Genomic DNA, 27,195 nt, shown 5'->3' with positions numbered 1-27,195 from the left:
TATCTATCTATCTATCTATCTATCTATCTATCTATCTATCTGGATACGTGCTCTGATTGGTTACTAATTCAAGCCCTTAGTGGCACGCCATTGGTCGGTTGCGACGATGGGCGTGGTCTGAAGACAACCCTCACTCAGCACTCAGAGTGACAGAGAGAGGTAATACGGTGGGCAAATGGAGCTGTTTGCACAACTTAACTGCAGGTAAGTTTTCCCAAAGACTGAACTTTTTGATGTTTTACCAATGGCAAACGTCTCTATAGTTTACTGTTGCACTGTTTACTGTTTACTGTACGTACTCGCGAAAAGGTTACAGTAATGTCGACGACTGTAAATTGTTGCTACAGTTTATATTGCAGATGGTGAAGATGTTTAGCCTACTGCGTGTATGTAAGAGTAACACAAAGCTGTCAGTAAATATTTTGTCCAAAGTCATCTTATACCCGCAGTTTTTTTCTGTAATGAGTTGACCTTTTAATGTTTGAGTGATGTTTTTTTTTTTTTTTGCTGTTCTTCATGAACGTATCGTTTAATTGCTGTTTACGTTTCGCACTGATGAGCCGTATGAGTTAATCATAAAGTTTTACAGTATACCACTTATAGTAACATGCAGGTGAGATGTGGCAGTGTGTTTACTGTGCAGCACCTGATTAACATACGTAGCCTACTGTCTGTGCTGCTCTACCTGTGCTGTAGCCTGTGTGTCAACCGCTCCTTTGAAGATCCTTTTTTATACTTTTTTGACTGTGCTCTTTTATATTTAAGTCAGGCTATAAAAACTCCCACACGTCATGGCCTATGACACGGGAAGACACAATATTATTTTTTCCTCCTGAGATAATAACAAGGGTTTGGTTACAGTGCCCGGGTCTGATTGAAGCCTTGGCTCTCTGTTGTGTCTGTTTGGGAGTCTAAGAGCACAGCTGTATTTCCTCCAGCTTTGTTGTTTTAGATCCGAGCTTCCTGATACCATTTATTAATTAAGGGGATGCAGGGTGGCTCCAGTCTGTGTGTGTGTGTGTGTGTGTGTGTGTGTGTGTGTGTGTGTGTGTGTGTGTGTGTGTGTGTGTGTGTGTGTGTGTGTGTGTGTGTTGGTGTTGGTTTTTGTGTGTGTATGTGTATGTCTTGCATTTTCCATCCAGTCTGTGGTGCTCTCTTCCAGCAGCAGCTGGTGATAATTGATCTGGCCGATGAGATCCAAACTTTTCCTAGCCTTTTTAATCCTTCAATGCAGCACTTCTCTGTTATGGGCAATAACCCATAGTATAGGAACATTGCTATGTTTGGCAATAGAACATATATATATATATATATATATATATATATATATATATAGGTTATGTAAACATCTTGTGTTGACAACATAAAGCTGTTGGAAGCCATCCACTCTAACACAACACCCAGTTAAAGCATATCAAAGCTCTCTAATCTAGATCAAAATCCATCTGCTGATTCAACTATTGGGAGAGGCTTTCCAGTTAGACATGACTAAACAGTGACATAGTGGTTTAAAATATTTAGGCTATTAAGTGAATGCTGGTAATACAGTCTTGGCTTTGGTTCTAGAGGAAATAACATTACATAACCCCGTAAAGCAATAAGTAACAACCCATTATCGAAATGATACTACATAATTATACTACAAGTTGAGCAAAATTAGTAACAGGCCACATGGTGTTATCTGATATCTGTTGTAATAGTAACTGTATCATTAGACAGTGTGATCACTGTGCCGAAATATGTTATTATGACCACAGTGTTGATGGAGAGTTATACGCACATCACGTAGCTGAAAGGCTAGAAGAAGCATCAATAAAGAAAAGGTAACTCCTGCACACTTACTCCAAGCCAGTATACGTTTAATGACAACGTTTCAATCCGAAATGGATCTTCATCAGGTCAAAATGTTTGAAAAAACCACACCCACATTCATACATCATGCTGACCAATAGGCTGGGATGCTATTTGATGGCAGGTGTTGTTCATCCAGAAAGGGTGATAAAACATCCAGAAACAATTGACAGTTAACAAATCAATGAAGTCCAAGTATGTAAAAACAGTAGGAAAGGAAACAGTAATACTTCAGCTTTACTTCAAAGTATCAAAAATATCTTATTATATCTTACTGTATTATTATTGTTTTTAAATATAAAACAAAGTTTGTCTATTATCACCACAGTGAAACATCACAAACATCTACAGTATAGTAAGATAATGCTGCAAAACAACATGTTTTGGATAGCTGTTCAGGTGAGGGGACTGGAACAGGTGGATCATAAAACACAGGATTGCAATTAAAACTTTGTAATTGTAAAAATAAATGACTAACTACAAATACCGGTTGTTCCAGTAAGCTGTCATTACCGTAATCATAGGCTTAACACAACACTCTTTATAATGATAATGAACAATGATAAATGAAAAAGATCCTCTTAGTTCACCTTCTTATAGTAACAATAGGGAACATCATTTACCAGTTAAACATCGGCAAATGCTTTTATCCAGTTAGTTCAGTGGAGAGCAGTAATTTTCAAAATATGTATCTTTCTGTGACATGACATTAAAAGGGGACCACCAAGAAGTGTAAATGTAAACTATATGTAAGTTAGAGAGAAGTTACGATTTTGTCAGTTCCATCAGTTACCTTTTAGGTTGGCATCTAGCAGCCATTACTTATATTAAGGCACTACTGCAACACAGCCACTTTGTAGAAAGTAAGACAATTATTGTGTAAGATTCAAGTCCTACCAGTTTTTTAATATTTCACCTTTAAGAGTCAGGTCAGTAAGTGTCCCCTAATATGTGTTTAAAAGCATGCATACAGAACACCCTGACAACTTGAATCACCCTTCCAAGGTTTGTCAAAAACTGACCCAAATTAAGTCTAACCCTGGTTTGTCACACTTGAGTTAACCTTTTGAACTTGCCATTCTCTACTATATATTAGATTAAGTCAACCTTTGTCACTTTTAAACATTGTCTGGAAGACAGGGCCATTGTCTCCTTCATGTTTTGTTCAAATTAGAGCCATGGACTGATGGATGGACAGGGTGCGACTCCTTGTGCCACTCCACCCTCGTGAGGGTCAACATCATGAGAAATGACACCATACAAAGACCTCTCAGTCTATAAAATAGTTGCCCAAAGCCGTCTTACCACTAAAATAATCAAAGTTAGTAGATCAAGAAGGGATGCTGGTAAAGTCAGCCCACATGAGGCCATCTGACACACAGTACATCACAAGGATGTGTTTGGCCTTTGGTTGGAATGCTGAAGTTGGAAAAGCAGTTTGGCAAAAATGAGCCGGTGCTTAAATTAGCTGGTAGTTGCTATTTAAAAAAATGGTTTCCCTTACCAACCTGGCCACAAACTCAGCTAAGAGTTTGCAATCAATTTGTTTTTAATTGTGATTTCTGCTCAAACTGATCTGAATTGTGAACGCAAAGAACTGACAGTAAGGACTTGTTGAGTAGTTCCTCCTGCTGCAGGGGAAACAACTCAATAAACCCTTGTAGTCCCTTTTTTCCCTTTAGAGTTTAACAGGGACAGTAGTTTAGGGCAGTTAGATTATACGTATGCTGTGCTGAAACAAATCGTCAGATCCTCAGTCAGATGTCCTGATTAATTCAAGCTATCACTCTTAGTCACTTGATGCCCTATAAACCAAAATCTGCAACTATTCTAATAATTAGTTGGTCATATTTTAAGCAAAACTGGCAAACATTCTCAAGTTCTAGCTTCTTAATTGTGAGGATTTGTTGCCTTTGTTTATCTTATTTGATAGTAAATGTAATATATTTAGGTTTTGCACTGTTAAAAGAACAAACAATCAATTTTAAGGTGTCACCTTTGGCTTTAGGAAAGTGTGAATAGCATGTTTCACTATTTTTGGACATTTTATAGACTAAATGATTAGTTTATTGATTGAAAAAATATTCTGCAGATAAATCAGTAATTAAAACAGTTGTTAGTTGCACCCTGGGGGCTTTGTTTTAAATCAGCCTCAGGACTATGGGCAGATGTTGCCTTGGAGTGCTGGGCCCTCGTCAACCCACGCAACTATTCCCGAAAAAGACATTTTAAATGACAACCTTGCCCAAAGTTATAACAAAACACACTTAATTCCACATACTGCAGCTCCAAAAATGCAGACAGCCACAGACTCTCTTCAATTTGAGTACCCGCCCTATTGTTTGTCTTGTGAGAAAAACAAATGGCAACACTTCTTGATACAGTCATGTGACTGTGGACTCCTTGGAAAGCAGACTCCATCGTGGCAAACACTATTTCATGCCAAGTGTGTGTGTGTGTGTGTGTTCTATTTGTGTTGCTGATCATGTCTATGTGACGCACCTAGTACATCCTGTGCTTGTAGTTGGATCACTTCTGTAAAAGTTTACCGCTATGTTACTGCTTTACCTCATTATGCCCACAGTGGCCAAATAAGGTCTGCTACGTGGGGAGACTGATGATTCACCGGAACCCACAAATTTGTCTTTTTCACTTTTTCCCCGGCATGTCTGGAAACAATGTTTGCTTTTCCATTCACGTCAGTTGCAGAATATCCAGAATATTTGGTTAGAGAATGTCTCAAATGGTGGAGATGTACTGTGCCCTGTGCTTTGCTGTGCGCGTACCGAAGCAAAGCGTTACAGTTTGTATAAGACTTAAAGGAACACGCCGACTTATTGGGAATTTAGCTTATTCATCGTAACCCCCAGAGTAAGACAAGTCGATACATACCCTCCTCATCTCCGTGCGTGCTGTAATGCTGTCTGACGGCTCCAGCATTAGCTTAGCCCAGCACAGATCCTGCAGGTAACTTGGTTCCAAGTAGCCTACTGCTCCGAATTGTGACAAAAGTGACAAAATAACGCCAACATGTTCCTATTTACATGTTGTGATTTGTAGAGTCACAGCGTGTACAAAAAACAATGTAACATGAGACACAGCCATCTTCTATCCGTAAACAAACCGGGAACTATATTCTCAGACAGGCTTGCTGCGAGCATATCACTCCGCCCAAGTACTATATTCTTCCGCCTGAGAATATAGTATACAGTTAGAAGATGGCTGTGTCTCATGTTAGGTTGTTTTTTGTACACGCTGTGACTCTACAAATCACAACATGTCAATAAGACTATGTTGGTTATCCTACTCGAGCAGTAGGATTACTGGAACCATTCACCTGCCTGTTCTGTTATGGGCTGATGCCGCTGGAGCAGTCAGACAGCTTTACAGCACGCAAGGAGATGAGAAGGATATGTATCGACTTGGCTTACTCTGGGGGTTAGGGTTAATAAGCTAAATTCCCAATAAGTCGGCGTGTTCCTTTAACATGTGGCTTAAATATCAGGAAAATCTGGGATGCATTGCATGTAATTGAACAGGTACACAAACGGCATGGATGCTTCGAAAGCAGAGGTTTGGACAGTATGTTATCTGTTTAAAGGACAATGTTCCAAACAACAAGTCAACTGTACCATAGCAATTTGCTGAAAAGCACTAAAAAGAATCTGCAGACTTAAGCCTAAACAAGCACACACAATATCTGGAAGTTTTCTCCACAAACTGGCAAGAAGTTATAAATCAAAGTCACAACAGTGGTAGACAACTAAATAGCTGGTGTAGCTTCTGTTACACAAAAATGAGAGTTGAATGAAAACATAAATCATTCATACTCAGGGTTCCCCACAGCTCTCTCTGGTTATCGACAGGCCTTCTGTCTTAGGCCGCAGCTGTATCTTTGGTAAAAATGGCGTCTTTGTTTGGAGCTTTTTTTAATCTGCGATAAGAACGGATTGAGAAGTATTTCATGCATAAAGAATGAATCTAATCACTATTCCAAAACACCTATCTCTGCGTTAGGTAGTCATATGCACAGGATATACTGTAAGTAAAAGAATTCTATATAGTATGTGTGTTTGCATTTGCATTTGTGTTTCAACATAGTATTTGTTTAAAACTCCTTAACTGACGCATGTTGCCTAATCCAACCTAAATGCCACATCCTCAACTGACCCCTATTGGACCTATTGACCCAATTCTCAAAATCATAGACCTCACAGAAGGCATAATACCACACACACACACACACACACACACACACACACACACACACACACACACACACACACACACACACACACACACACACACACACACACACACACACACACACACACACACACACACACACACCTTCTCGGGAAACCCCTTTGTATCTCCACCTCCTCCTGTCTGTCTTCCTCTTGCCTGATGGATTTAGCACCTAATCCTGCAGCAGAAATCTTTACCCTGTCCATTCACGCCTGTGATTTGATGTTGTATTTACACTAACTCCTCCTTACAGTGAATTTCTTTGATTTATTTTTATGACATATTCACGTGTTTGGTGCTAATTGTGGTATTGCGTACAATATTTGCAGGCCCTGAGGAGAAATGTATCCCTGGTCACTCAGGCCAGGCACACACACACACACACACACACACACACATTCACTGATCCAAGAGGACTTCCTCATATTGTCCAGCATGTTGATGCAGGAAATCGCTTTGATTGATATCCCCCGTTGCTCACACAGAATTAAACGTTGTCTGTTTTAGGGGTTTCTTTGCAACTTTTGAATATGAGTGAGTGTTTCTGCATGTGTGTTCCTCGCAGCACTGAGTTGTCTTAGCGTGGTTTTAATTAAGGACTGACTTTCTGTTAGTTATACAGCATGATCACTGGTTTAGACTGTTTGACTGATTTATTGCTCAAATATAAACTATTGGCTCTTCCTGAGATGCTACTTGGAGAGAAGAGGGCAACAGCCATTCAGCTACTTTTTTTCCTCGACATTTGCACAGTAATGAAATTGAGGAATTTTATGATGTTGCTTTTACCATAAGCCTTTAAACACATTGCACACACAGTTCCCTTCACAAAGACATACTGCTTCATTCACCCTGTACTTTTGTTTCAGGTATTAGGCTACTTGCTAGGGACACACTCTGCTGGTTCTTTCTGCGCTCTTCTACTTTGTCCAGGTCTTCATGTGAGAGGCAATGAGGCCCGTCTATGTCAATGCACACCATGCTATCCTACATGAAGGTTGGGGATTTCCAATTGACCAAACACACACGTACAACCCCACCCCCACTGCACCACCACCTCTCTCTTGCTATATGAACGCACTTCCACACGTCGCTGTCACGTCCTTCCTGTTTTCTGAGATTTCTGCAGTATTTGGCTGCATTGTTTGAAACTTCAGCTGACCACTGCCAAAGGCCTGCCCACATGGAGAAGATATAGATAGATGTGTATCATAGCCGAAACTCAGATCAGGAACTGATTCACATTAACCGTAAATAGTCAACAGTCATAAGAGAAATTTGTTTCCCCGGCATGTGGCCTTGGCATCTGTAATAGCATTTTAGCTTGTGGTATATTAATTAGCACTTTCTGAGCCATTTGGAATTTTTTACTAGCACTATTGGCAAAAGAAACATTGTGTACAAATCAAGGAAGGGATGTTAGAAGCATTGTAGTCTGTACCCGACCACTCATGTTGGTTTGTTAAAATAATGGAAGAGGATGTTGCTGTAAGGTGCACAGTGGTAGGTCCAAAAAGTTAAGAAAGGTCATAGGATTGACTCTGATTGGTGACGTTATATGCATATATATGCTCATTGAATATGATCTGTCTTTGCTTCTGTGTGCATCTGCAACCTTAATGTAGTTTTAATAGTTGAAACTCAACTTTCCTCTCTCTCTCTCTCCCTGGTGTTGTTTGTTAGAACAATTATGTATATTAGATTATATAAAATTCTTTAAATTCACAGAAAAGCATGTGGCCCTTGAACAGAAGTCAAACAAAATGAAGTTTTATATTTGAATATTCCATTTACAGTGATATTAGCTTGAAATACAATCAAAAAGCTATGATGGTGCTTTTGTGTCTTTTTTTCTGCAGGGTGTGGTTTTTCTAAGCTAGTTATTTGGAAATGTCGTGAATGATGAGATGCATCTATTTTAAAGCTTTTTAAAACTGGTTCCCTCTTTTTCAACATCTTTCTCGCTCTCTGTCTCTCTCTCTGTCTCTCCGTCTATCTAAATATAGAGTGTCGTCTGCCCACTCATTTTGACAGAGAGGAAATGCTGTGTATGTGTTAGGTCCAACACAGCCATAATAGTTTCCGTTACAAAGGTAAAACAGAGTGTACGTGTGCACATTGCTGTGGACGAGAGTCTATGCGTGCACATGGATGCCTTTTGCATGCATAGTAAGTTCTGTATATCAATACAACCCAGTATGTCTTTGTGTCTTTTGTGTGTAGGCATTAAGGAAGGAGACAGAAACAATCTTTTGAGACATCATGTGCATCATAGACCCCAGATAGAAGGCAGAATATGTAAACAGGGAAATGGGGGGGGGGAGACAGAGTGACAGAGACAAGACAGTGAATACACTAGAGGCAAACGGAAACTTGTGGTCAAACAGGCAGAACAGGCAGCATTCAGCTGCTGAGGCAGTTCTGTTAACTCTCTGATTTTGAAAGCATTGCTTTTCTTAGAGGGATCAAGGTTAATCCATTACACAAAATCCTTTCATTGTGCACATGCGGCCTGTTGAATGACCTCCAGCACAGAGTGTGTGCGTGTGTGTGTGTGTGTGTGTGTGTGTGTGTGTGTGTGTGTGTGTGTGTGCGTGTGTGTGTGTGCATGTTTGGCATGTGTGTGTGTGGAATGAATGTTGAATGTTGACATGAAAGAGAGCAAAATGTTGTGAGCCAGAAGTCCAGAAATAGAAAAAATAGAAAAATAATAAAGGTTATGACTTTTTGACACACTCCAACACCTGCTCAACACTCTCTCCCCTCTTTCTTTTCACCACCTCCCACTTCAACTCTGCTCACACACACACACACACACACACACACACACACACACACACACACACACACACACACACACACACTGCTTATCCCCTGTCACTACCTCATACCCTCTCACCAGAGGAAATATATTCAGCAATGAGTCACTGTACTCACTTGCCTGTGATTCTCTCTCTCTCTCTCTCTCTCTCTCTCTCTCTCTCTCTCTCTCTCTCTCTCTCTCCCTCCCTCTCTCCCTCTGTCACGCACTTGTTAGTTTCAGTACACAGTGTTGTGTGTGTATATGTAAAAGACCTGCAGGACTGTTTGGTCCATGCCTGTAGGACAAGGTAAGTTTATGTACTACTATCTACACTGTTTGTCGGTTATGCCTGACAGGTTAGCAGGAGGAAATGGAGGAGGATGGTTTTGGTAGTTTTGCTGCCTCGTGTGATGCTACAGATATACATGTTTAACATTTTGATTGAATTGATTGATGGCTGAAAAGTTAATTAACAACTTCCATAAAGCAAAAGCATTTGGTTTCTGCCTGTTTTGGACATGTTTTGTTTCTGTGACCGAGGGATGGTATGATACATTTCTGGTGTTTCTTTTACACTAAAATTATGATCATCCTCATGAGCTCTTTATTTGTGCCAAAGTGGTTGTATATGGGTGATCTTTGGTCAGTATGTTGAGAGCAAAGTAGCTGAAGGAGTTCCTCTAAGAAATTGTCCAGAAAGGACCAAAGCATGAATGTCTTATCCACCACTCTGCATTTACAAGAAACAGTCCGTGTATGTATAAATGCTGCAGGAAATGCAGTTTCCTGTTGCATTGGCGCTTAGTGTTTGTTGTGGTTTCAATGTTTTTTTTTTATGTTGGATATCTTAATTTCATAATAAAGGATCTAAAACTAAACAAGTGGGTGATGCTTTTCAGATTTAGCCAAATTTCACTATATATGTAGTGTTGTGGAGGTTTGAGAGGTGACTCATAAACCTGTGTGGGACCTGAGATAAGGAAAGTGGCTTGAGAGTTGAAGTGGGTTGAAGTTATTTAAAGAAATACTCTTTAGCATTGTTGGGGAGGGTTAGTGTGGGACCACTGCACCTTCTGACACCTGTTAACCATGTGTGTGTCTGTGTGTGTGTGTGTGTGTGTGTGTGTGGGTTAAACTTTAAATACAAAAAATTGGATTTAACCCTTCAGCAATAACACTGGCATACAGTAAATGTTAACTGGGGCTAATATATTTCACACAAAAATACAATAAGAGAAACGTATCGAGACAGCCCACCTGTGACCAGAGAGGGTTTTAATTAGCTTCTTTCAATCTATCAGTGTAATTTTACACTCTGCTGTCAGCAAGCAGAAAACAGTCAACGCTTACCCACATTTACTGTCAGCCATCAGGCAGGCTGTCCACCCACTTAGTGTTTGACCTCAGACATGACAGAACATGACTGGCACTTCCTGTCCATGTCCTCTTTCTGATTACAGTTGATAGACCCATAATGCATGTGAGACATGACCAACGAGGCCCACTGGGATAACTCAACCAGAATGCACAGCATGGAGCCAACAGGTACACAACACACACTGTGCGCAACGATGCAGATATGTGCAGAAAAATGAAGGGCTGGTCTGTGTTTCTTTCAAAAGTTACTGATAAAAGCAAAAAACCTTTTCATATTCAGACTTAAACACACAACCTCTCGACTTTATTATCAGCCAGCTGTTCCCCCACAGTTCCAGAGCCAGAACTCTACCGCAGCATCCAGGCTGTGTTGCCCAGGGAAACAGACAACCAGCAGTCGCCTGACTGTTTCAACAAAGGTAATAAAGTGAAATAAAGTAAAACTATTACGATGTGAAGATTTTTTTGTTAGCACTGATGTGGTTTTTATCTATCTCTGAGGTTGGCTCTGCTCACACGTCATATATGAAATCTTACAAACAGCATCATCTGATTATATCACTGGGTCTTAATTTGATCCTTACGGTAAAGAGTTTTCAAAAAGTGGCAACAGCAAAAAGACCAACTTTATCATGTAAATAAATTCACAATGGTTCAATATATCTTGACATGAGGATTAGACGTCAATAAACTGACTCGATTCTTTGCTGAAGACTTTATGTGTTCCAGCATTTTTCTGAATCCAAAGCAATTCCACCCCAGTAAACCACCCTGAATACATATTTACTGAAGCCAGCCTGCGAGTCTTAATCACACTGTGGAATATTTCGCCATGTCAACAGTATGAGGGCTGTTCACTTGTTAGTCATCAGACATATTTTGAATTAGCACTGTAATGGAGAAAAGTGTGACGCATTTAGCAAGTTTGTGTTACTCATGGGCAAATCTTGCATCTGTTAATGGCTTGTGTGTTTATCTGTGTGTGCAGGCATGCTGAGATGGACACTTCATAAGAAGGTCCAAAACAATCCTGCCAACAGCTTAGCTCTGGTGTGGTTGCTGATAAAAGAGCTGGAAAAGGTACTTGATTTCAGCAGTGGCACTGTTGAAACTTTGACATGGTCTACACATATTACCACAGAAAAGCACAAAATCTTCTAAAATCTATTTTTCTCTCAATCAACCAATTTTTTTAATCAACTAATTTTTTCAGCTCTAGTAACAATGTACAATCAGTCTGTCATCAGTTGAGGAGCTGGAGTGGAGCCCTAACAGTGTGTGTTTTCTCTGCAGGCTGAGAGATGGGACTCTCGCAAATGCATCATACCTCTGCTCCACACACTAATGTATGCCATTATTCAGGTACAGTTCATATTTTTTGACACTATTTATTGAATAGCAGACAGTTAGGAATTTCCGCTTAATCAGTTTCAAAAGCCATACTGAGTACATCATTTCTGTAATGCTACTCTACATGTCATTTAGCTGACGCTTTTATCAAAAGCAACTTATATGTCGCACACTTTTGGAGCAACTAGGGGTTAAGTGTCTTTCTCAGGGACACATTGGTTGATGTAGCACAGTGGGATTCGAACCCACATCCCCCACACCAAAGGCATGCATCATATCCACTGTGCCATCAACACCACTGTATCCACTCCTATGCCTTTTTAGGGGTGTAACCATAGACTGTATGAAACCGGGTGTAACAGATATGACTAAATATATCTGGTTGACCTGGTTCACAGCAGAGGCATGGCCTCACTGCCTTTTAAGAGAATTCTCCAAATCCACAGATGGACAAGTTTGTTCCTAGACAGTGTTGCATTGGTATGCCAGAAAACTACTTGTATTTTTAGGTATGCAATGTAGGGAGTTTCTGCAAAAAGTACCTAACAGGAAGGAGAAATGTGTTTTTATTTCAGGAACAAATGCCAACAAGGAAGTACATAACTAAAAAGATGGCATGTAGGCCTGTGATTTTGTTTTTTATTATAAAATAGTTTTTTCTTACTGGTATTACATGCCGTGTGTGTGTGTGTGTGTGTGTGTGTGTGTGTGTGTGTGTGTGTGTGTGTGTGTGTGTGTGTGTGTTATTGTTCATAATCCAGACAGCCTACATTCCAGATGAGCTGTACAAGCGTGTTTATGACTTTTGTAAGAGACTCCTGACCTACCCTCATCCCTACTGCACTGTAGGCCTCAGCTACACAAGACAGATAAAAACTGAACGCTCCATTCCAGGTATTATTCAACATTCAGCTTGGCATTTCAGTCTAAATGTATAACAAGAGGTGATTGGTTAATTTCCATCAGGGCTTCAGAACAACCTGTTCGAAGAGCTACAGCTGCTAAATTAGTGTCATCTTGTCATCAAACAGTCAACACTTACAGCCTGTAATTGTTTTGACACATGTATATGGTATTCTGTTGTATTGCATTCATAGCTACGCTGTTCATTTTATGACTAGCATTGAAATCACTCTGTCTCCTTCTTGACATTTCTCTTACAAAAAGGAAATAGGATTGTTGTTCTTCATCAATGATGCCATTGGTTTATTCATTTATTCTTATGCATTTTGTCATGATGCTGTCATTTCCCACAAAGACCAATCCCTCAGTCAGTCAATTCATCAAAACATGAATTATATATTACTCATACTGTTGAGGTAGGAATTATATCCTTTGTGTCTTAACCCAGTTCCAAAAAAGGGCAAAAAAGCCAGACCATGCATGCTTTGTAATTGTAAAGATGTACAATTACCTAGCATAAAAGAGAAAAACTACATTAAACTAGAGATGCACCGATAGACCGGCCGGTGACCGGAATTGGCCGGTTTTCACGTGCACGGCCATGACCAGCGACCGGCAGATCAGTCTGACATATGCCGATTTCATGCCGGTCAATGCTACAATTAACTGACAACATAAGTTATATGAGTTACAGTTCTCAAGGACGCACGCACACACGGACGCGACAGCACGGTCTCTTTTTCCTTTCTCTCAACTTTTCCGCCGTGTGTCGCGCGTACCCGGGTGCTCGCGGTGTGAAGCGCGTGTCCGCGCTATTCTCGCACATGTAGGGAACCTCGTGAATTAACCTGCAACATGTCAGCTGTTTGAATTCTTCAGCGTGTGTGCAGAAGATAACAGGTTTGCAATATGCAACACCTGCAAGGAAAAAGTAGGGCATGGAAGGAAGCCACCAAAATCCAAAATCACATTTCTTTAGTTGGATATTGGATGTGAAAAGAAGGAAATGGTTCTAACATTGCACTTTAGATGTGTGTGAATTTCCCACACGAGGGGTAATTTATTTAGTTCTATTTTATAGTGATCCATTATCTGTTAAAACATGTTTCTATGTTCTGTGCAAAATGATCTATTAAAGAAAAGATAGAAAATAAATATTTGTGTGTGCTGTAAAGTGGTTAGAAAAAATTAATTCGTAATAGGCTAAAATCAGTATCGGCTGGCCTAACTCAAAGAATCGGCCTAGAAAGTTGTAATCGGTGCATCTCTACATTAAACCAAACTGAAAACAATAAAGGAGACCTAAGACAACAAATGTAGCCAAACCTAAAAGACAGCTGATGCCAGAGATGCATCGAATAAATGAATTGACAGACAACAGCTTATACTGCAGAGTAGAAAGTCAGACCAGATAAGCAGATTTCTCTCTTGCCCTACAGAGTCCTGCCGCAGGACACTATAGTAAACAGAGGGCCATCATTACACTACGTTTATATAGCTAATTTTCTTTATCCAAAGCGACTTACAATAAGTAAATTCAACAATGAAGATACCAACCAAAATTGCATGAATCATGTGAGGACATAAAAACACAAAACTGCTTCAAATGCTGCCATCACTCCAAGAAAAGCCAGATTGTGGTTCCTGAGATGTTAATTGAACTGTCCATTCATCAAGCATGCGTCAATTAATCTGTATGATAACCACATTCTGTCATTAAATGCCTGTTTGATCCTCCACAGGTCTGATGTACCAGAGAATGGTCACAGCAGAGCAGAGACTAAAAAATGAGTACTATCCCTTTCAGGAGAGGTGAGTCATAAATAACAAGACTAGGTCAAAACCTAGTATATGGCTGGACCGTGTATGCTCAATATGCCTAGCTGTGGCCAAATTGTCACAGAGATAGTCAGCTTTGGTTTATTATGTGAAAATAGCTTTTAAATGTTCATCTGTAGTAGTGCTGACCACGTACAGTACGCAAATGTGAACATCTGGATGAACACATCGTAAAAGACTGCCTGAAACCCAATGAATAAGGAAAATCCTTTTATTTAGGGATGGGTACCGAAACCTGGTATTAAACGGGCCCCAGGGCAACTGTAGTATTTCTCATCATGCTGCAGGGACAGGATTTCAAGGTCCTAGGGCTAGTCCTTGTGGTCCAGCCAAATATGTATCACACGTTTCAGTGTACAATAAAAGTCTTGGGGAATTGAAGCTTTACAAAGGTTTTTTTATTTCCTCAAGTCTGTCATGTAAATCTCTGCAGGGTCTTTGTTCTGGCTGACCCAGAAGTCTTCTCCGGTTCTTTGGGGCAAGTCCTGTTGGGTGATATTGAGACGTCCGCATCAGTTTCAGATGGATCTCTGAGTCCTCTAGATTACATGTGCAGGGTGGTCCAACACTCCATACAGGCTGCTTTAGGAGCAGAGCAGTGCCACGGGCCGAAACTGGCCCAAGCTCTAAAGGTCAGTGGAACCAGACCATACTATTTGGTTGAGCTCACTTATTGCCTTCTCTTTTGAGTTCTCTAGTTGTCTGTTATGGTGATTGCAGTGTATTGCCCTCCACAATGTTGTTGTCTCTGTTATTATGCTTTTTGAGTCTTGTTCTGTTCAGTATACCGCAGGTTTGCTTGGCGTATTTTGCTTTCTGATAAACCTTTCCTAATACTCACAAGGATTTGTAAAGTCAATGTGAATGTTTTCTGCATGTTTGCCATTTTTTCTTATCTAGTTAGAGCTTGGCTCAGAATTCCCCATGTTTATTTGTTTACTTATTAACTTAATCATATTCATTGAGTGTGACTTGACATTACACTTGAATTCTAAGCTTATACTAATCTCACAAAGTTTGCTCACAATTGTTGCTTCAGTAAATGTGCCCTACCAAGGCTCAGTTCAGTGTGGACAGATGTTTGTGCAAGTAGGCTAACAACTGACACGTGCTCTCCTTCCCAGATACCTCAACATTAACACTTGGGGCCCTATCTTGCACTCAGCGCAATTGCCTTTGTACACCGACGCATGTATCGTTCCTATTTTGCACCTGACGCAGAGCGGACTTTTACCTCCACAGACGCACGTCGGTAAAATTTAGTAGATGATACCCGGAGCGGCGGTTTACAAAGAGAAGGTGTGTCCGGCGCAAACGTTACTTGGTGCTATTCTGCAGTTTCAGAAAACAATTCCGCCCCTGACCAGGAAAAACCTGGTCTAAAGTCAGTGGCGCTAGTCTAAAGTCAGTAGCGGTTATTCAGATGCTATTTTAGGGGCGCGATGCTTGGCCATAATGTAGCGGTGCGTCAACGCGGCGATACACTTCTTTCATCTAAATGGATGCAGCAGTTCCCATTTTTGCAAACCATACATAATTACAAAGGAAAATATTACTGAAAATGCGCTTCAGGTGTTTAGATAGATCAGGAGGCACTTTACAGTACAGTCCTCAAAAAGTCGCAGCATTCTTTGTGGCTTGTTGTGTTTTACACAATATTTCCATGAATCATGGATGTGTTGATGACATAAATGAGGAAATATTAGAGGACTTAAGGAGACGTGATGTTGAACTCCGGCGGGATCTGGTCCGGGAGTGCCAATGCGCGATGCGCTTCTGGTGGAGCGGGTGGACGGAGATGGAGTGGGGGGAGGAGGAAGGGGCACAACAGGGGCAGGTGGTGCGTTTGGAGGCCCACGCTCCATGGCTGCAGCAATCCTCTCCAGACTTGAGGAGATGCGCCCGAGAGGCCGCAGCAACATCGCCACCCGGCAAAGACGGGCATTTATTACTTTGCTGCATCTCGCATCGGCAGCTCCCGCTGGCGTGCGCCAGGCAAATCCGCTGTCATAATAGCAATCCGCCATGGAACAAGCGCCCTGCTCTTAAAGGGAATGTGAGATTATGCTCTGATTGGTTTATTGCACGTTACGCCCAAACCACACCTAGCTACTTCAGACCAACCATTTTAGATTTGCGTCGGGCGCAAGAGTCATTTATCCCGCCGGTATAATAGCAACAGCGCCCGAGATCCACCCACAAAGCTACTTGCGTTTTGCGTTACATACTTGCGTTTCAGATCGTTAAAATAGGGCCCTTAGTCTATTTCACCTGATTGGACAAACTTTTCAGACTTTACTTTTTTTCAGACATGGCTGTTGCTCTGTAGGAAGCTAATCACACCACTGAATTCGCTTCAAGCTGCAAGCAAGGAAAACAGCTGAATATATAAAAAAAGTAAAGGCTATCAGAATTGATAACGATCTGTGCAACGAATGTGCATGTTGAAATATGGCTGGAAATTGAGTTTCATGAAACATATAGAATGAATATAACAACGCAGCTCCATAGTAAGAAAGCAATGTTATTCTAATTATAAGGTTTTTTTTGTGAGCTGGATTGTAAATTGTTAACATTTTGCTGATTGACATGCTGATTGTTGCCATTCAGGGGGGGTGGGGAGTGAACAACCTCCGTGTACGGTGGAATCACGTGCATAACGCCCATCGTCAATTCACGAATAGCATGTTGGAAGAGTTTTAGAGATTGCAAGTACCTACCAGAATGACTCTCGAGCTTCAAATATGCGTTAGTAGAATATGATATTGTCATGCTATGTTTTTGGTGATGCAAGTAACTTTTTCAGTTTTTGGTCCCAGATGAAAAATAGTGTTATGTGAAACAACCTGAATGAAGGTCTGTTGTCTTTAAGCCGCAAGGTGGAAGTGTCTTCTGGCACCGATCCTAAATTAACACCTTTAGCAGGACAAACAACAGGGCAGACACACACGTGCGCTACTGACCCCTCACCTCTTTGCTATTAATACAGAGTCTGTATGTGTTTATCTTCCTGTGTGTGCATTTGTGTTCACCCACATGTGTTTGTGTGTTCTGGGACAGGACATGGGTCAAGACGTTGAGTCGCACTTTCAGGAAGTGTTGGCGGCTCTTGAGCAGAGGGCGGAAGAGAGCGGCAGAGGGGAGGAGGGAGCGCTGAGGAGCCGTCTTCAGCAGCTGTACAACAAGATCGTCACCGACACAGACTCAGGTAGGAGCTCCTTGAAAAGGAAATACTGCAAAGCCATGCGAGGCAGAGTTTCTCTGAGGCACAGCTGCTCTGTCTGAGGTAGAAATCAACTTATTGGCATAGAGAACCCCAAAAACCACAGGCACATCTGATGAAATGTAACCATCAACCAACATTATCTGCATTAAGTGGACCAAATATTTGCTATTTTGCTGCATTAACTTACATCCACTTCAGGGATGATAAATATGACATGGATGTCTGCATATATTGCACATTAGTCCTATCTTCTGAGTATTTTATCTGATTTCTTGTTTGGCATTTAGGATTACTATTGTCCTGGTTTGCAGTTTGAAAAAAAAAGAAGCATTTCTGTTAAAACTCTAAACTGGGACCTGTTTTACGAAAGTGATTTTAAGTACCACTTACACGCACATCACACAGTGACGGGGGCTGCGCCACATTTCACAAATGATTGTTGCTTGAAAATGCACTACGTTTGTGAGCCCTACAAGGTTGTTAGAATGGCAGTTGTTTTAATTAGTGCAGCATATTAGCATTAATGGGGAGAGGCAGTTATCTCTACATTTTCTTGTTTTATTCTATCCTTGTTTTTATCTTGTTTTGTGTGATTTATTTCTATCTTGTTGTATAACTGCTTGTGTCTGTCACTTGACATCACTGTAAATGAGGGCAACCTCAGTGAACTTTTGGAGTTTAAATAAAGGTTGAATGAATACTCAATGAATACTAACTGAGCTACTTCACTGTAAGCAATGTTTTCCAACTATCTAGTGGTTTCCTCCATGGCCATGGCCAAATCTGTTGAGTCAGTATTTTTATAATTTTCCGGATATCTATTTCCATGACATACACTTTTATCATGTCAGCGACTATCCGATGAACCTGCTCTCCCCTCATGCCTGCTGGGAGATGGAGGGATAGACAACAGTGTTCACACAGAGAGGAAGTTGTGGGGGTGGGGAGGTTTTTGTTTTGAGTAACATTGTGACAGTTTTGGTCTCTTCCTATCTCTCTTCCTCCATGTGTGTGTGTGTGTGTGTGTGTGTGTGTGTGTGTGTGTGTGTGTGTGTGTGTGTGTGTGTGTGTGTGTGTGTGTGTGTGTGTGTGTGTGTGTGTGTGTGTGTGTGTGTGTGTGTGTGTATTGCAGAGCCATTGTCCAGTGGAGGACTGTGTGACTGCCCTCTTCCTAACCCAGAGATGAGCTTCTACCTGTGGACGGAGGATCTGGATATCTGTGAGTGACTCTGGAAACTGTGGGGGGGGTCTAGAGGAAGTTGTTACTGCCAGTCAGCTGAACTGAATTAGGCTGCAGCTGGAATTATTTACTCAAAACTAACTGAATGAAGTGAACCTGAAATAAAGGGAAAACTGTGCAATCACAGACGAAAAGTGTTTTCCTGAAAACTGCCTTTTTGCACGGCAACAGTTATAAATTGAAGGTTTATTCACCAAGAGCAGCCTCATTAGATGATCAGCATGAAGTAAATTCAGTGTAACTCGACAGCGTCACAGAGCTTTTGAATGTCATTGTGAGACATGTCGGAAATGACTAAAGTAGAAGTAGGAGGCAGTTTGAAAGTGAATCATCATTAAAAAGTTAATTATACCACTTAGCACTCTGACACAGTGTGAGAATAGTTGTAGATGTTGCCTCTCGGTTTAGCAGAGCTGAAGCCACTTAACGTGTTCAGTGTGCATGCATGTGCGTGTGTTCTCAGTCCAGATGACAGCTGTCAGTGAATAAACACAGAGAGAGCAGCTGAGACAGTTTTTGAGAACCGAGTGTTGTTCTGTGCTGTGGTTTGTGCTGTCTCTCCACATGAGTGTTGTGTAAATGATTAATGTTGAAATGTTTACAGGGCGAGAGCTGGCCAAGTGGTTTCGATCCAGCTCCATGTCGGATCAGTTTTCCCTCATCCAGGAGCAGGAGGACTTTGAGCTGGGTGAGTCGCCCAGCGACCTGATGCCATCTGACATGACGCGCTTCTCCATCATGTCCAACGACAGCGGCATCGAAAGAGACCTGCCCCCCGGCGTTGATCCCTCCCCATCGTCATCTCTGGACACTGCCAGCATGAGTGCATCATGGGAACAATGCAAAACGTAAATCGAGTCCCTTTTAGTTGACGTATTGATGCCCACAGCTAATTTTACTTAATGTGCAGTCTCTTTAGTAAAACATACACATAACTGCCTTAAGCATACCTTAAGTTTTTAGATTTTTAGAGCCATTGTTTTCCATGTGAATGATCTTGAAGCCACTTAAAATTAAGTTGAAATAAATTAGTCAATCCTCACCAAGAACATTTATTTCGGTTCAAGGAAAACTCTTACACAAAGATTTAAGAGAACACTGATGTTTATCATGGGATCTATTGCATCACTTGTTTTTGTTTCCAAGCCTTACACCGTTTTAAAATGATTAGGGCCTGGAGTATGACAGTACATCTTCTCCTTCTAGAAGTAAGCAAGAGTCGATGAGGCTGTCACGGCGTGGAGGCATCAAGATGAAACCGTCAGTGAAGGACAGTATGGTGCTGATGCAGGAGACCCTGGAGGATCACGCAAGCCTCGGAGCCGGAGGAGGAGGAGGAGGAAGTGGAGGTAGGGTAGGAAGAAGAGGGGCGACTCTGCAGAGGCGGGCAGGAAGCAGCGCGATGCAGAACCCCTTCCTCAAGCAGCAGAGACAGTTTACTGCCAGGATAGTCGCCATGGGAGACGACAGGGTACTGGGCCGCCTGGCCAAGGCATACTATTTCTTCAGGTGAGGGTCTCATCACATCACATGATGATGAAGCTGATAGAATATATTGCTTTCAGTTATATATCCATGTATTCCACTGTACTGTAGTAGTTTTGTAAAATGTTCTTGCAACTGAGTCCTGCAGTTATCATTTATGGTGGTCTTTCTCATGAACACAATACAATAAACAGTACAATAATGGAAACTTTATTTTCACAACATACACTGGGTTTCCCGTCTTAAATAGATGATATGAGATATTGGAGCAACTTGCTTTTGTTTATGCATAATAATGAGTCAAAATAATTCTCCTTGAAACTACTGTAAACAATACAGAGTTGAAAAGAGTACCCCTCTTTTACACAAGAAAAGTATATACTGTACTAGTATATCAAAAAAAAAATTGTTATGTTAAATATATGTTGTTCATTATTGTTGTATATATTATACATTTATTTATTATTTTGATAGGACACCTGTGTATGTAACAAAGATGCCTCAACTGTATAGTGGAAATTATTTTTGTCACAGTAATAGGAAGCTAGATGTGGCATGTTAACATCTAATCTTAAATTACACTAGTTTCCTTTTACACATTGTCATTTAAGCACTAACAAAACAATTTATTCTGAACTGGAGGATTATGAAAATATTTTCATGTCAGGTTTGGGAAGCTAAACAGTACTTCTTCTATTGCAAATGTCATATGTTGAAATCCAAAACCTTTTTACTGCTCGGTCAGACGTTCTTTGTGCTTCTCACGAATCTCTGGATTGTCATTGCAGGAAAAGGGAAGCACGGAGGCTTTTTCTTACAATGAAAGTAAACCTCCAATTTTACTACATCCCTGTTTGCAGGGCCACAACTCCCATCTCCTCTATCAAAGTAAGGACACTTCCTCTTGTCAACATGCCATTTGCCTGTTGTGTGAAAGTCAACACACCTCTAGAGATAACAAGACAAATGACTTCTGTCTCTCGTAACAGAAGATCAGTTTGTCAAAATGCCCATTATAATGTTGTCACTGTGTGTTTATTTTAAGTAATAATGTAGTGACGCTGCAAGGAAATGCTCAGTCTTTTACACACACACACACACACACACACACATATATATATATATATATGCTTGGCTATTTTGCTTTTGCATTTTATTGTTCTTGGTATGATATTATGCAATAGCCATATTCTGTGTAATTTGTAATTATTGCTCACTTTTTCTTCAGGTTTTAGTCTTTTTGTCTAATGTCATTAAGAATACTCTAAAATAAATGTCAGTTCAAGGGTCTTTTCTCCACCAAGGACTTCCTTTTTAATACCCTGAGCTGTTTGTCGCTGCTCTTTAGAGGTGAAGAATTTGTATTTGCAATATTGACTCAACAACTAAAAGAAGTAAAAACATGCAATAGCTAAAAAAAAAAGAAGAAAACCTTTCATCTCTGCTGTCGTTTTGCCAAATTTGATGAGTTTTTGGTTCCACTTTCATGTTCCTTTTTTTTCTAGGAAAACCTTCATCAGTCCATGGGGAATCCCTGCACTCTTGGTTCCTACTTGAGCATGGTGGACCCGTGGTACAACTCTAACATCAAGAGTTTAGGCTGCATGATACCCAGACTGGCTAAGATGGTACAATACACTTCACAACAAATCTAAAGGAAAATGCCTATGGCTATGTTAGATAAAGAGTTTGTGTTTGAAAGACTAGTGAGAGAGAACAGAGGGACACTAGATTATCTTTAGTTTAAATACATTTCTTTTCAATAAAAATGTCATCGCATTACTGCATCCAATTTAGTCAACATGGCAATTGTTTACCGCAAAGGTTTAAACAGAGGAAGTTGCATTACATCTTTTACTTTTACTTAAAATAAATATGTTGCTTTCATTGAAACCGCAGCAGTTACATAGAGTTGAAATAGAATTCAAATGAAATTGGAAAAGAAATGTGCAAAGGAACATCTACAGAATATATGAAGTTGAATGTAGTAATATGTAAATCGAATAGCAGTACAAGAGATACATTGCATGAGGTGCCTTTTCTTTATGAGTCTTAGAAAAAAGCTTGTTTTGTTCAAGTGTAGAGTGCTGTCTGGCTAAATCCTTCCTGTCCTTCATATCTTATGTCTCATATCATATAAAATACCTCAAAGCAAATAGTTGTTCTCTAATTCCTGCATCCTCCTCCCTTTTCCAGAACTTTTTAAATTTCTGGAAAAAATTGTTTTTTAATGGTTGAGGTTTAAATTAGGTCTTTATTCATATGTGCCATATGGATAAATCATAAAGTAAATATAAATAAATAAAAGTTCAAATTTACACTTAAAACCATAGACTTAACGCCAGTTTCTGTTACTCTTGTGACTGGGAAAATTACCAAGCAGCTCTGTATTACTTGACAAGCAGATGACATTTTAGTGACTCACTAAATTCACTTGATGTGACCCAAGTGTGACTGAAATAAGTTCATGGTTGCAACATTGCGCAGGCGGGAAGGATAATTTTAGATTACTTTGGTTTTCTCTAGCACCAGACGAACCCAGGGAGGCCAAAAGAGCCTTTCGTGTCTGATGTCATTTCCTACTACGTTCGTACCGGCCAGCAGCCTGTCTACTTCACCATATACTTTGTTAAGGTAGTATGATACATTTCATGTGTAATGTTTTTTGTTTCTGAGGGTTAAAAGAACAGTGTACTCTCCAATCTGAAGCATCTACTGAGCTAAACCACTTTATACCAAAAGGTTTTAACACAAAAATATTCACATTCACATTTTTCAAATGTCTTTTGGTTTTTAAAAGTTGTTTGTTTTCCCTTAGATCACATTCACCAACACGGCAAAGGATCCTGTGGAAGATGTGTTTCTTACTCATCTAGAAATGGAGTTTCCTGAGTTCCGACAGATCTCAGCGTCAATTAGAGGTGAATTAGATTGTACTTTATTTTCCTAATCTTTTCAATGAAATATGCACACACCTGTCTGCCTGTATCTGTTCATGAACAATTTACCAACATGCCTGTCTCTCAAACAGAAAAGCAGAAGAAGAGCTTAGGGGATCTATGCGGGGCTGTTATCTCGATGAATTACAGAAAGGTAAGTTGTTTTTTCGATCCATTATTTCCTTCTTAGATTACCGCCATCATTATCAATTACCGGAAGAATCTATCAGATCTATCCATTTCAGATTGTATCGTTTGTGTGAGGAATGCCTTTGTGTTATTGCAAAACCCTTGACACTTGCATGCTTTGTGTGTGTGTGTGTGTGTGTGTGTGTGTGTGTGTGTGTGTGTGTGTGTGTGTGTGTGTGTGTGTGTGTGTGTGTGTGTGTGTGTGTGTGTGTGTGTGTGTGTGTTTTTGTGTGTGTGATTTCCACGTGTCATGTCAGGTGACATTAAGTGGCCGAGACATTGACAAAGGAATCTCAGTCAGGACAACAGGCGCTCAGATCAATGCTATTCCTTCCAATAAAGCAGAAGGTTCACTATTATCTCTGACACACTCAATATTTCACACTATTTTAAAATATATTTTATGATTTTTGTCTTATTCTTGTGCTCACTTTTTTTCTCTGCCTTCTTCTCATAGATCTGAACTGTTTGACACTGACATTGAATGAATCTCCAACAAAAACTAAAAACAACATTGTGGTGAGTCTAGGCAATTCAAGGCTAGGCTCAAATATCTCTAGTGGATGATCCTCACGGAGACTGTTTATGTTAAAACTCGTGGAATGTAAATGATTTATACAACAATGAATCCTTTTATCCTTATCAGGAGTCAAAGTTTCGGTCCAGTAACATTAAGATTCGCACTTTGGAGAGTCGATCTTTCACTGTTACACTGGACAGAGATTTTCGCAGGACCTACAAAGACGTGCAGAGGTAAGAGAGTCTAGCCTTCATTTTTACAACCCTGAGAAAACCAACCCTTTATATGAGCAACATAAACTGCACTTACAACAACACCCCTCGGGAAGGCATCTCCACACAACGCCACAAATCAAGTATTCTCCAAATCAAAACCACTCTCTAGCGTTCCACACACAAGACTGTTTGTTTGACGAGCCCCCAAATATGTTACGGCCACAGCAAACAAACACAACTTAAATGTGACCGGCAACATATTGAAGAACACCAAAGGTTTAGTTAAAACGAGGATTAGTTAATAATAATAATAATAATAGTAAATAAAATTGTATTCACAACTTGACTTTCAGTGATTTAACCAAAGCTAATCTGGCCAAAAAGAAAAAAAAGAAGAGAAGAAGCCTGGGCCAACCCATCAAGGGCTGTCTGACCCAAAACTTCGCCCCCCTAAAACTAGACTACCAGACCTCCATCGTCAAAGCAATAAACACAAAAGAAAGACGACACGGTGATCAAAGCTGCTTCAGTCTCAGAGGCCGATCCCTGTCTCCCCGCCTTCCTTACATACAGGGGCGGGGCCACACTGACAATCAGGAATCAGGAGCACCTGAAATGGGCAGAGAGGGAGAAGAGCGCAGGGGGGGAGCGCATAACCGTTTCAGTTTAATTTAAAAAATAATCATTAATAACCATCATTGCTATGAAAGCTCTTGCAGATCAGAGAGATCTCCAATTAATTAAAGTCTCTTTAGGGTAGCAGCAATGGTGGGTTTTAAAGTGGAACCCTGTGGTTTGTGTTTGAAATTGCTCTGTTGGGGTTTAGTTTGTGCCACAACTTAAATTTGCATCACTTTCTCAATTAGATTTTGGATTTTCTCAACTAGTAGCTAATAAGACCTATGAGTCTTTGTGAGTCTGGACTCAGTTTCTGTGCAACCCCTAAACTGATGGCTCTATTTTGAACATGTTTGTGTTGTAGCATCGAGATCTCCCCGTGTCTTGATCCCGGGTACTGCGTCCAGAAAACCATGAGGTCCAAATACAAGTTGGGAGCGGACAAAGACGCTGGACTGAGCAAATACATGAGCAAAAGACTTCTTCTACCAATCAACACATTTGCTGGCATCATCACCTGACGTGGTGGACTAACCCCACAGAAAAACTTTGAGAGTTAAGACCAGCCACGCTATGTTTTGATGGTGGAATGGTTGTTCCTTCTGCCTTCAGAAGTCCAATCTGACATATCAAAGGACAAAAGGAATCACCTTTGAGCCATACTGAGCTGCTCCTAAACCATTTTTTTTATTCAGTCAGTAAGGACTGACTGGCATGTATAGAAAAAGACTATACATCAAAAGCAACACATACCGTATTTGTCGCACTTCTTGCGGCTAAATAACCAGTTGACTTCTTTTACAGTAACAAAGTGGTATTACACATTAGGGTGTGACCGAACTCCTTACAGTGTTTATGTACCACTGTACATATATTTAGACAGTCAGTAAATGTATGCAGATTAGATTGCCAAAGAACAATACTGCCTTTGACACTAGAGAAGGCAACAGTGGAAAATTAGTAAGCAAAGGTATGTACCTGTAGACATTAAAGATTTCAGGGCTACTGATATTTGGATATTTGATATTTCACTAATAATTTGACATCATAAAAAACTCCAAACTCTGAAAATCAGTTTCTCAAAGTCACCACTTGGTGAGGCAGATTTGGAGGGTTGACAGTTACTCTACTTCATAGACACACTACCTTTTACTACCTTATTGTCACACACACATACAGTGCACACAAAAGAATACAGACTGGCCTGGCCTGTCAGCAACTATAACGTACAGATTGTTAAAAGACTGGCATGAGGATGGCTGGCGATTACTTTACCTGTTGCCTTTGTCTTAGCTGAATCATTCAAATAAGTTGGTATTCCCGTACCTGTTGCATAATGTAAGTTGTTATGAAGGTGCAAGTGATTGACATTGGCCTTGGGTTTAGGTTTTTGGAAATGTTCTGGAAGGTTTTAAGAACCGCACACTATGTTCAGTGCAGAAGCTAGAGCCATGTGTCAGGAACTACTACACAACAGAAGCAGCTTTTCTCTTTTACTGTCTCAGACGGACGAGGGGATCATGCACACACTGAGCTGCATGAAGTAACCTGACTTCAAGCCACTGTCTACGACCAAGACATGCAAGATTCTGGGTACACTCAAATGTAAAACTTGTACACATGCCAGCAAATGTTTTAAATGTATCAGCCACAAGGTGTGAAAATCACCTCTGACCCCCCAATCCACTCACTGTGGTGCGTTGGATGATAAATATGGTAAATTGCATCTTTTTGCACTAAAACGGCAAGGCTGTTTTTGTTAAGTCCCTGTGGGAGTGGAGCAACAGTGTGTAAAGCATATAATTATGACTATGTGTTATTACGTCTAACGTTTAACACAAATATTGGTTCAATTGTCATTTATTAAAATGTTGCTTTTGCCACATAATTATTAGATAACACACACACCCAAGAATGGCTCCGGAGCCTTTTTTGTATCCCCACAGGTATGATCTCAATAAAGGTCAACAGCCTCAGGAACTGGAAGTGTGTGTGTGTGTGTGTGTGTGTGTGTGTGTGTGCGTGTGTGTGTGCGTGTGTGTCTGCGTGTGTGTCTGCGTGTGTGTCTGCTGGCCTAGCGGTAAAATCATGAGAAATTCATGGTACAGTTTGCACATTATTTGTCATCTAATGTCATATATGAAGACGATGCCATTAAAATCAAAATGTAAGTGTGTAAATAAATTATTTTGTTTTGTAAAATGGTCCTTGTGTTTTATGATAAAGGTGGTTAATCTCAATGCTTTGAATAAACAACGACTTACTTAAGAGGAAGTGGTTTTGAATAGTTTTACTTCGACGCACGGTGGAGTGAACTCTCTCACTGTAGGTGCGTCCAGTGGCCACCAGATGGTGCTATATAATTACTATATAACTGGTTAACTATCACTGG

The 27,195-nt window shown here is 40.5% G+C and overlaps 1 protein-coding gene across 6 annotated transcripts; it reads left to right on the top strand.

Annotated features, from left to right (window-relative positions):
- The first annotated feature begins 112 nt into the window (after window positions 1-112).
- LOC120565362 (phosphoinositide 3-kinase regulatory subunit 6) lies at window positions 113-27,071 on the top strand. 6 transcript variants are annotated; one of them, XM_039811155.1, is made up of 21 exons: window positions 113-204; window positions 10,363-10,447; window positions 10,612-10,698; window positions 11,268-11,359; window positions 11,573-11,641; window positions 12,391-12,523; window positions 14,275-14,344; window positions 14,805-15,003; window positions 17,432-17,579; window positions 18,730-18,816; window positions 19,442-19,685; window positions 20,044-20,346; window positions 21,111-21,210; window positions 21,828-21,950; window positions 22,849-22,956; window positions 23,141-23,243; window positions 23,354-23,415; window positions 23,708-23,798; window positions 23,908-23,969; window positions 24,097-24,203; window positions 25,168-27,071. In XM_039811155.1, the coding sequence occupies exons 2-21, from the start codon at window positions 10,390-10,392 to the stop codon at window positions 25,322-25,324; spliced, it is 2,403 nt and encodes an 800-aa protein (XP_039667089.1). In that variant the 5' UTR covers window positions 113-204; window positions 10,363-10,389; the 3' UTR covers window positions 25,325-27,071. The 6 variants fall into 6 exon arrangements, with proteins under 6 accessions (XP_039667089.1, XP_039667080.1, XP_039667060.1 ...); XM_039811146.1 differs by having other exon boundaries at window positions 10,594-10,698; window positions 20,047-20,346; XM_039811126.1 differs by having other exon boundaries at window positions 10,594-10,698.
- Window positions 27,072-27,195: the final 124 nt, after the last annotated feature.

The sequence above is a fragment of the Perca fluviatilis genome, chromosome 1 (genome assembly GCF_010015445.1).
Source record: "Perca fluviatilis chromosome 1, GENO_Pfluv_1.0, whole genome shotgun sequence".
NCBI classification, from domain to species: domain Eukaryota; kingdom Metazoa; phylum Chordata; class Actinopteri; order Perciformes; family Percidae; genus Perca; species Perca fluviatilis.
Note: the sequence above shows the minus strand (reverse complement) of the source record. Positions and strands in the feature narration are given on the sequence as shown.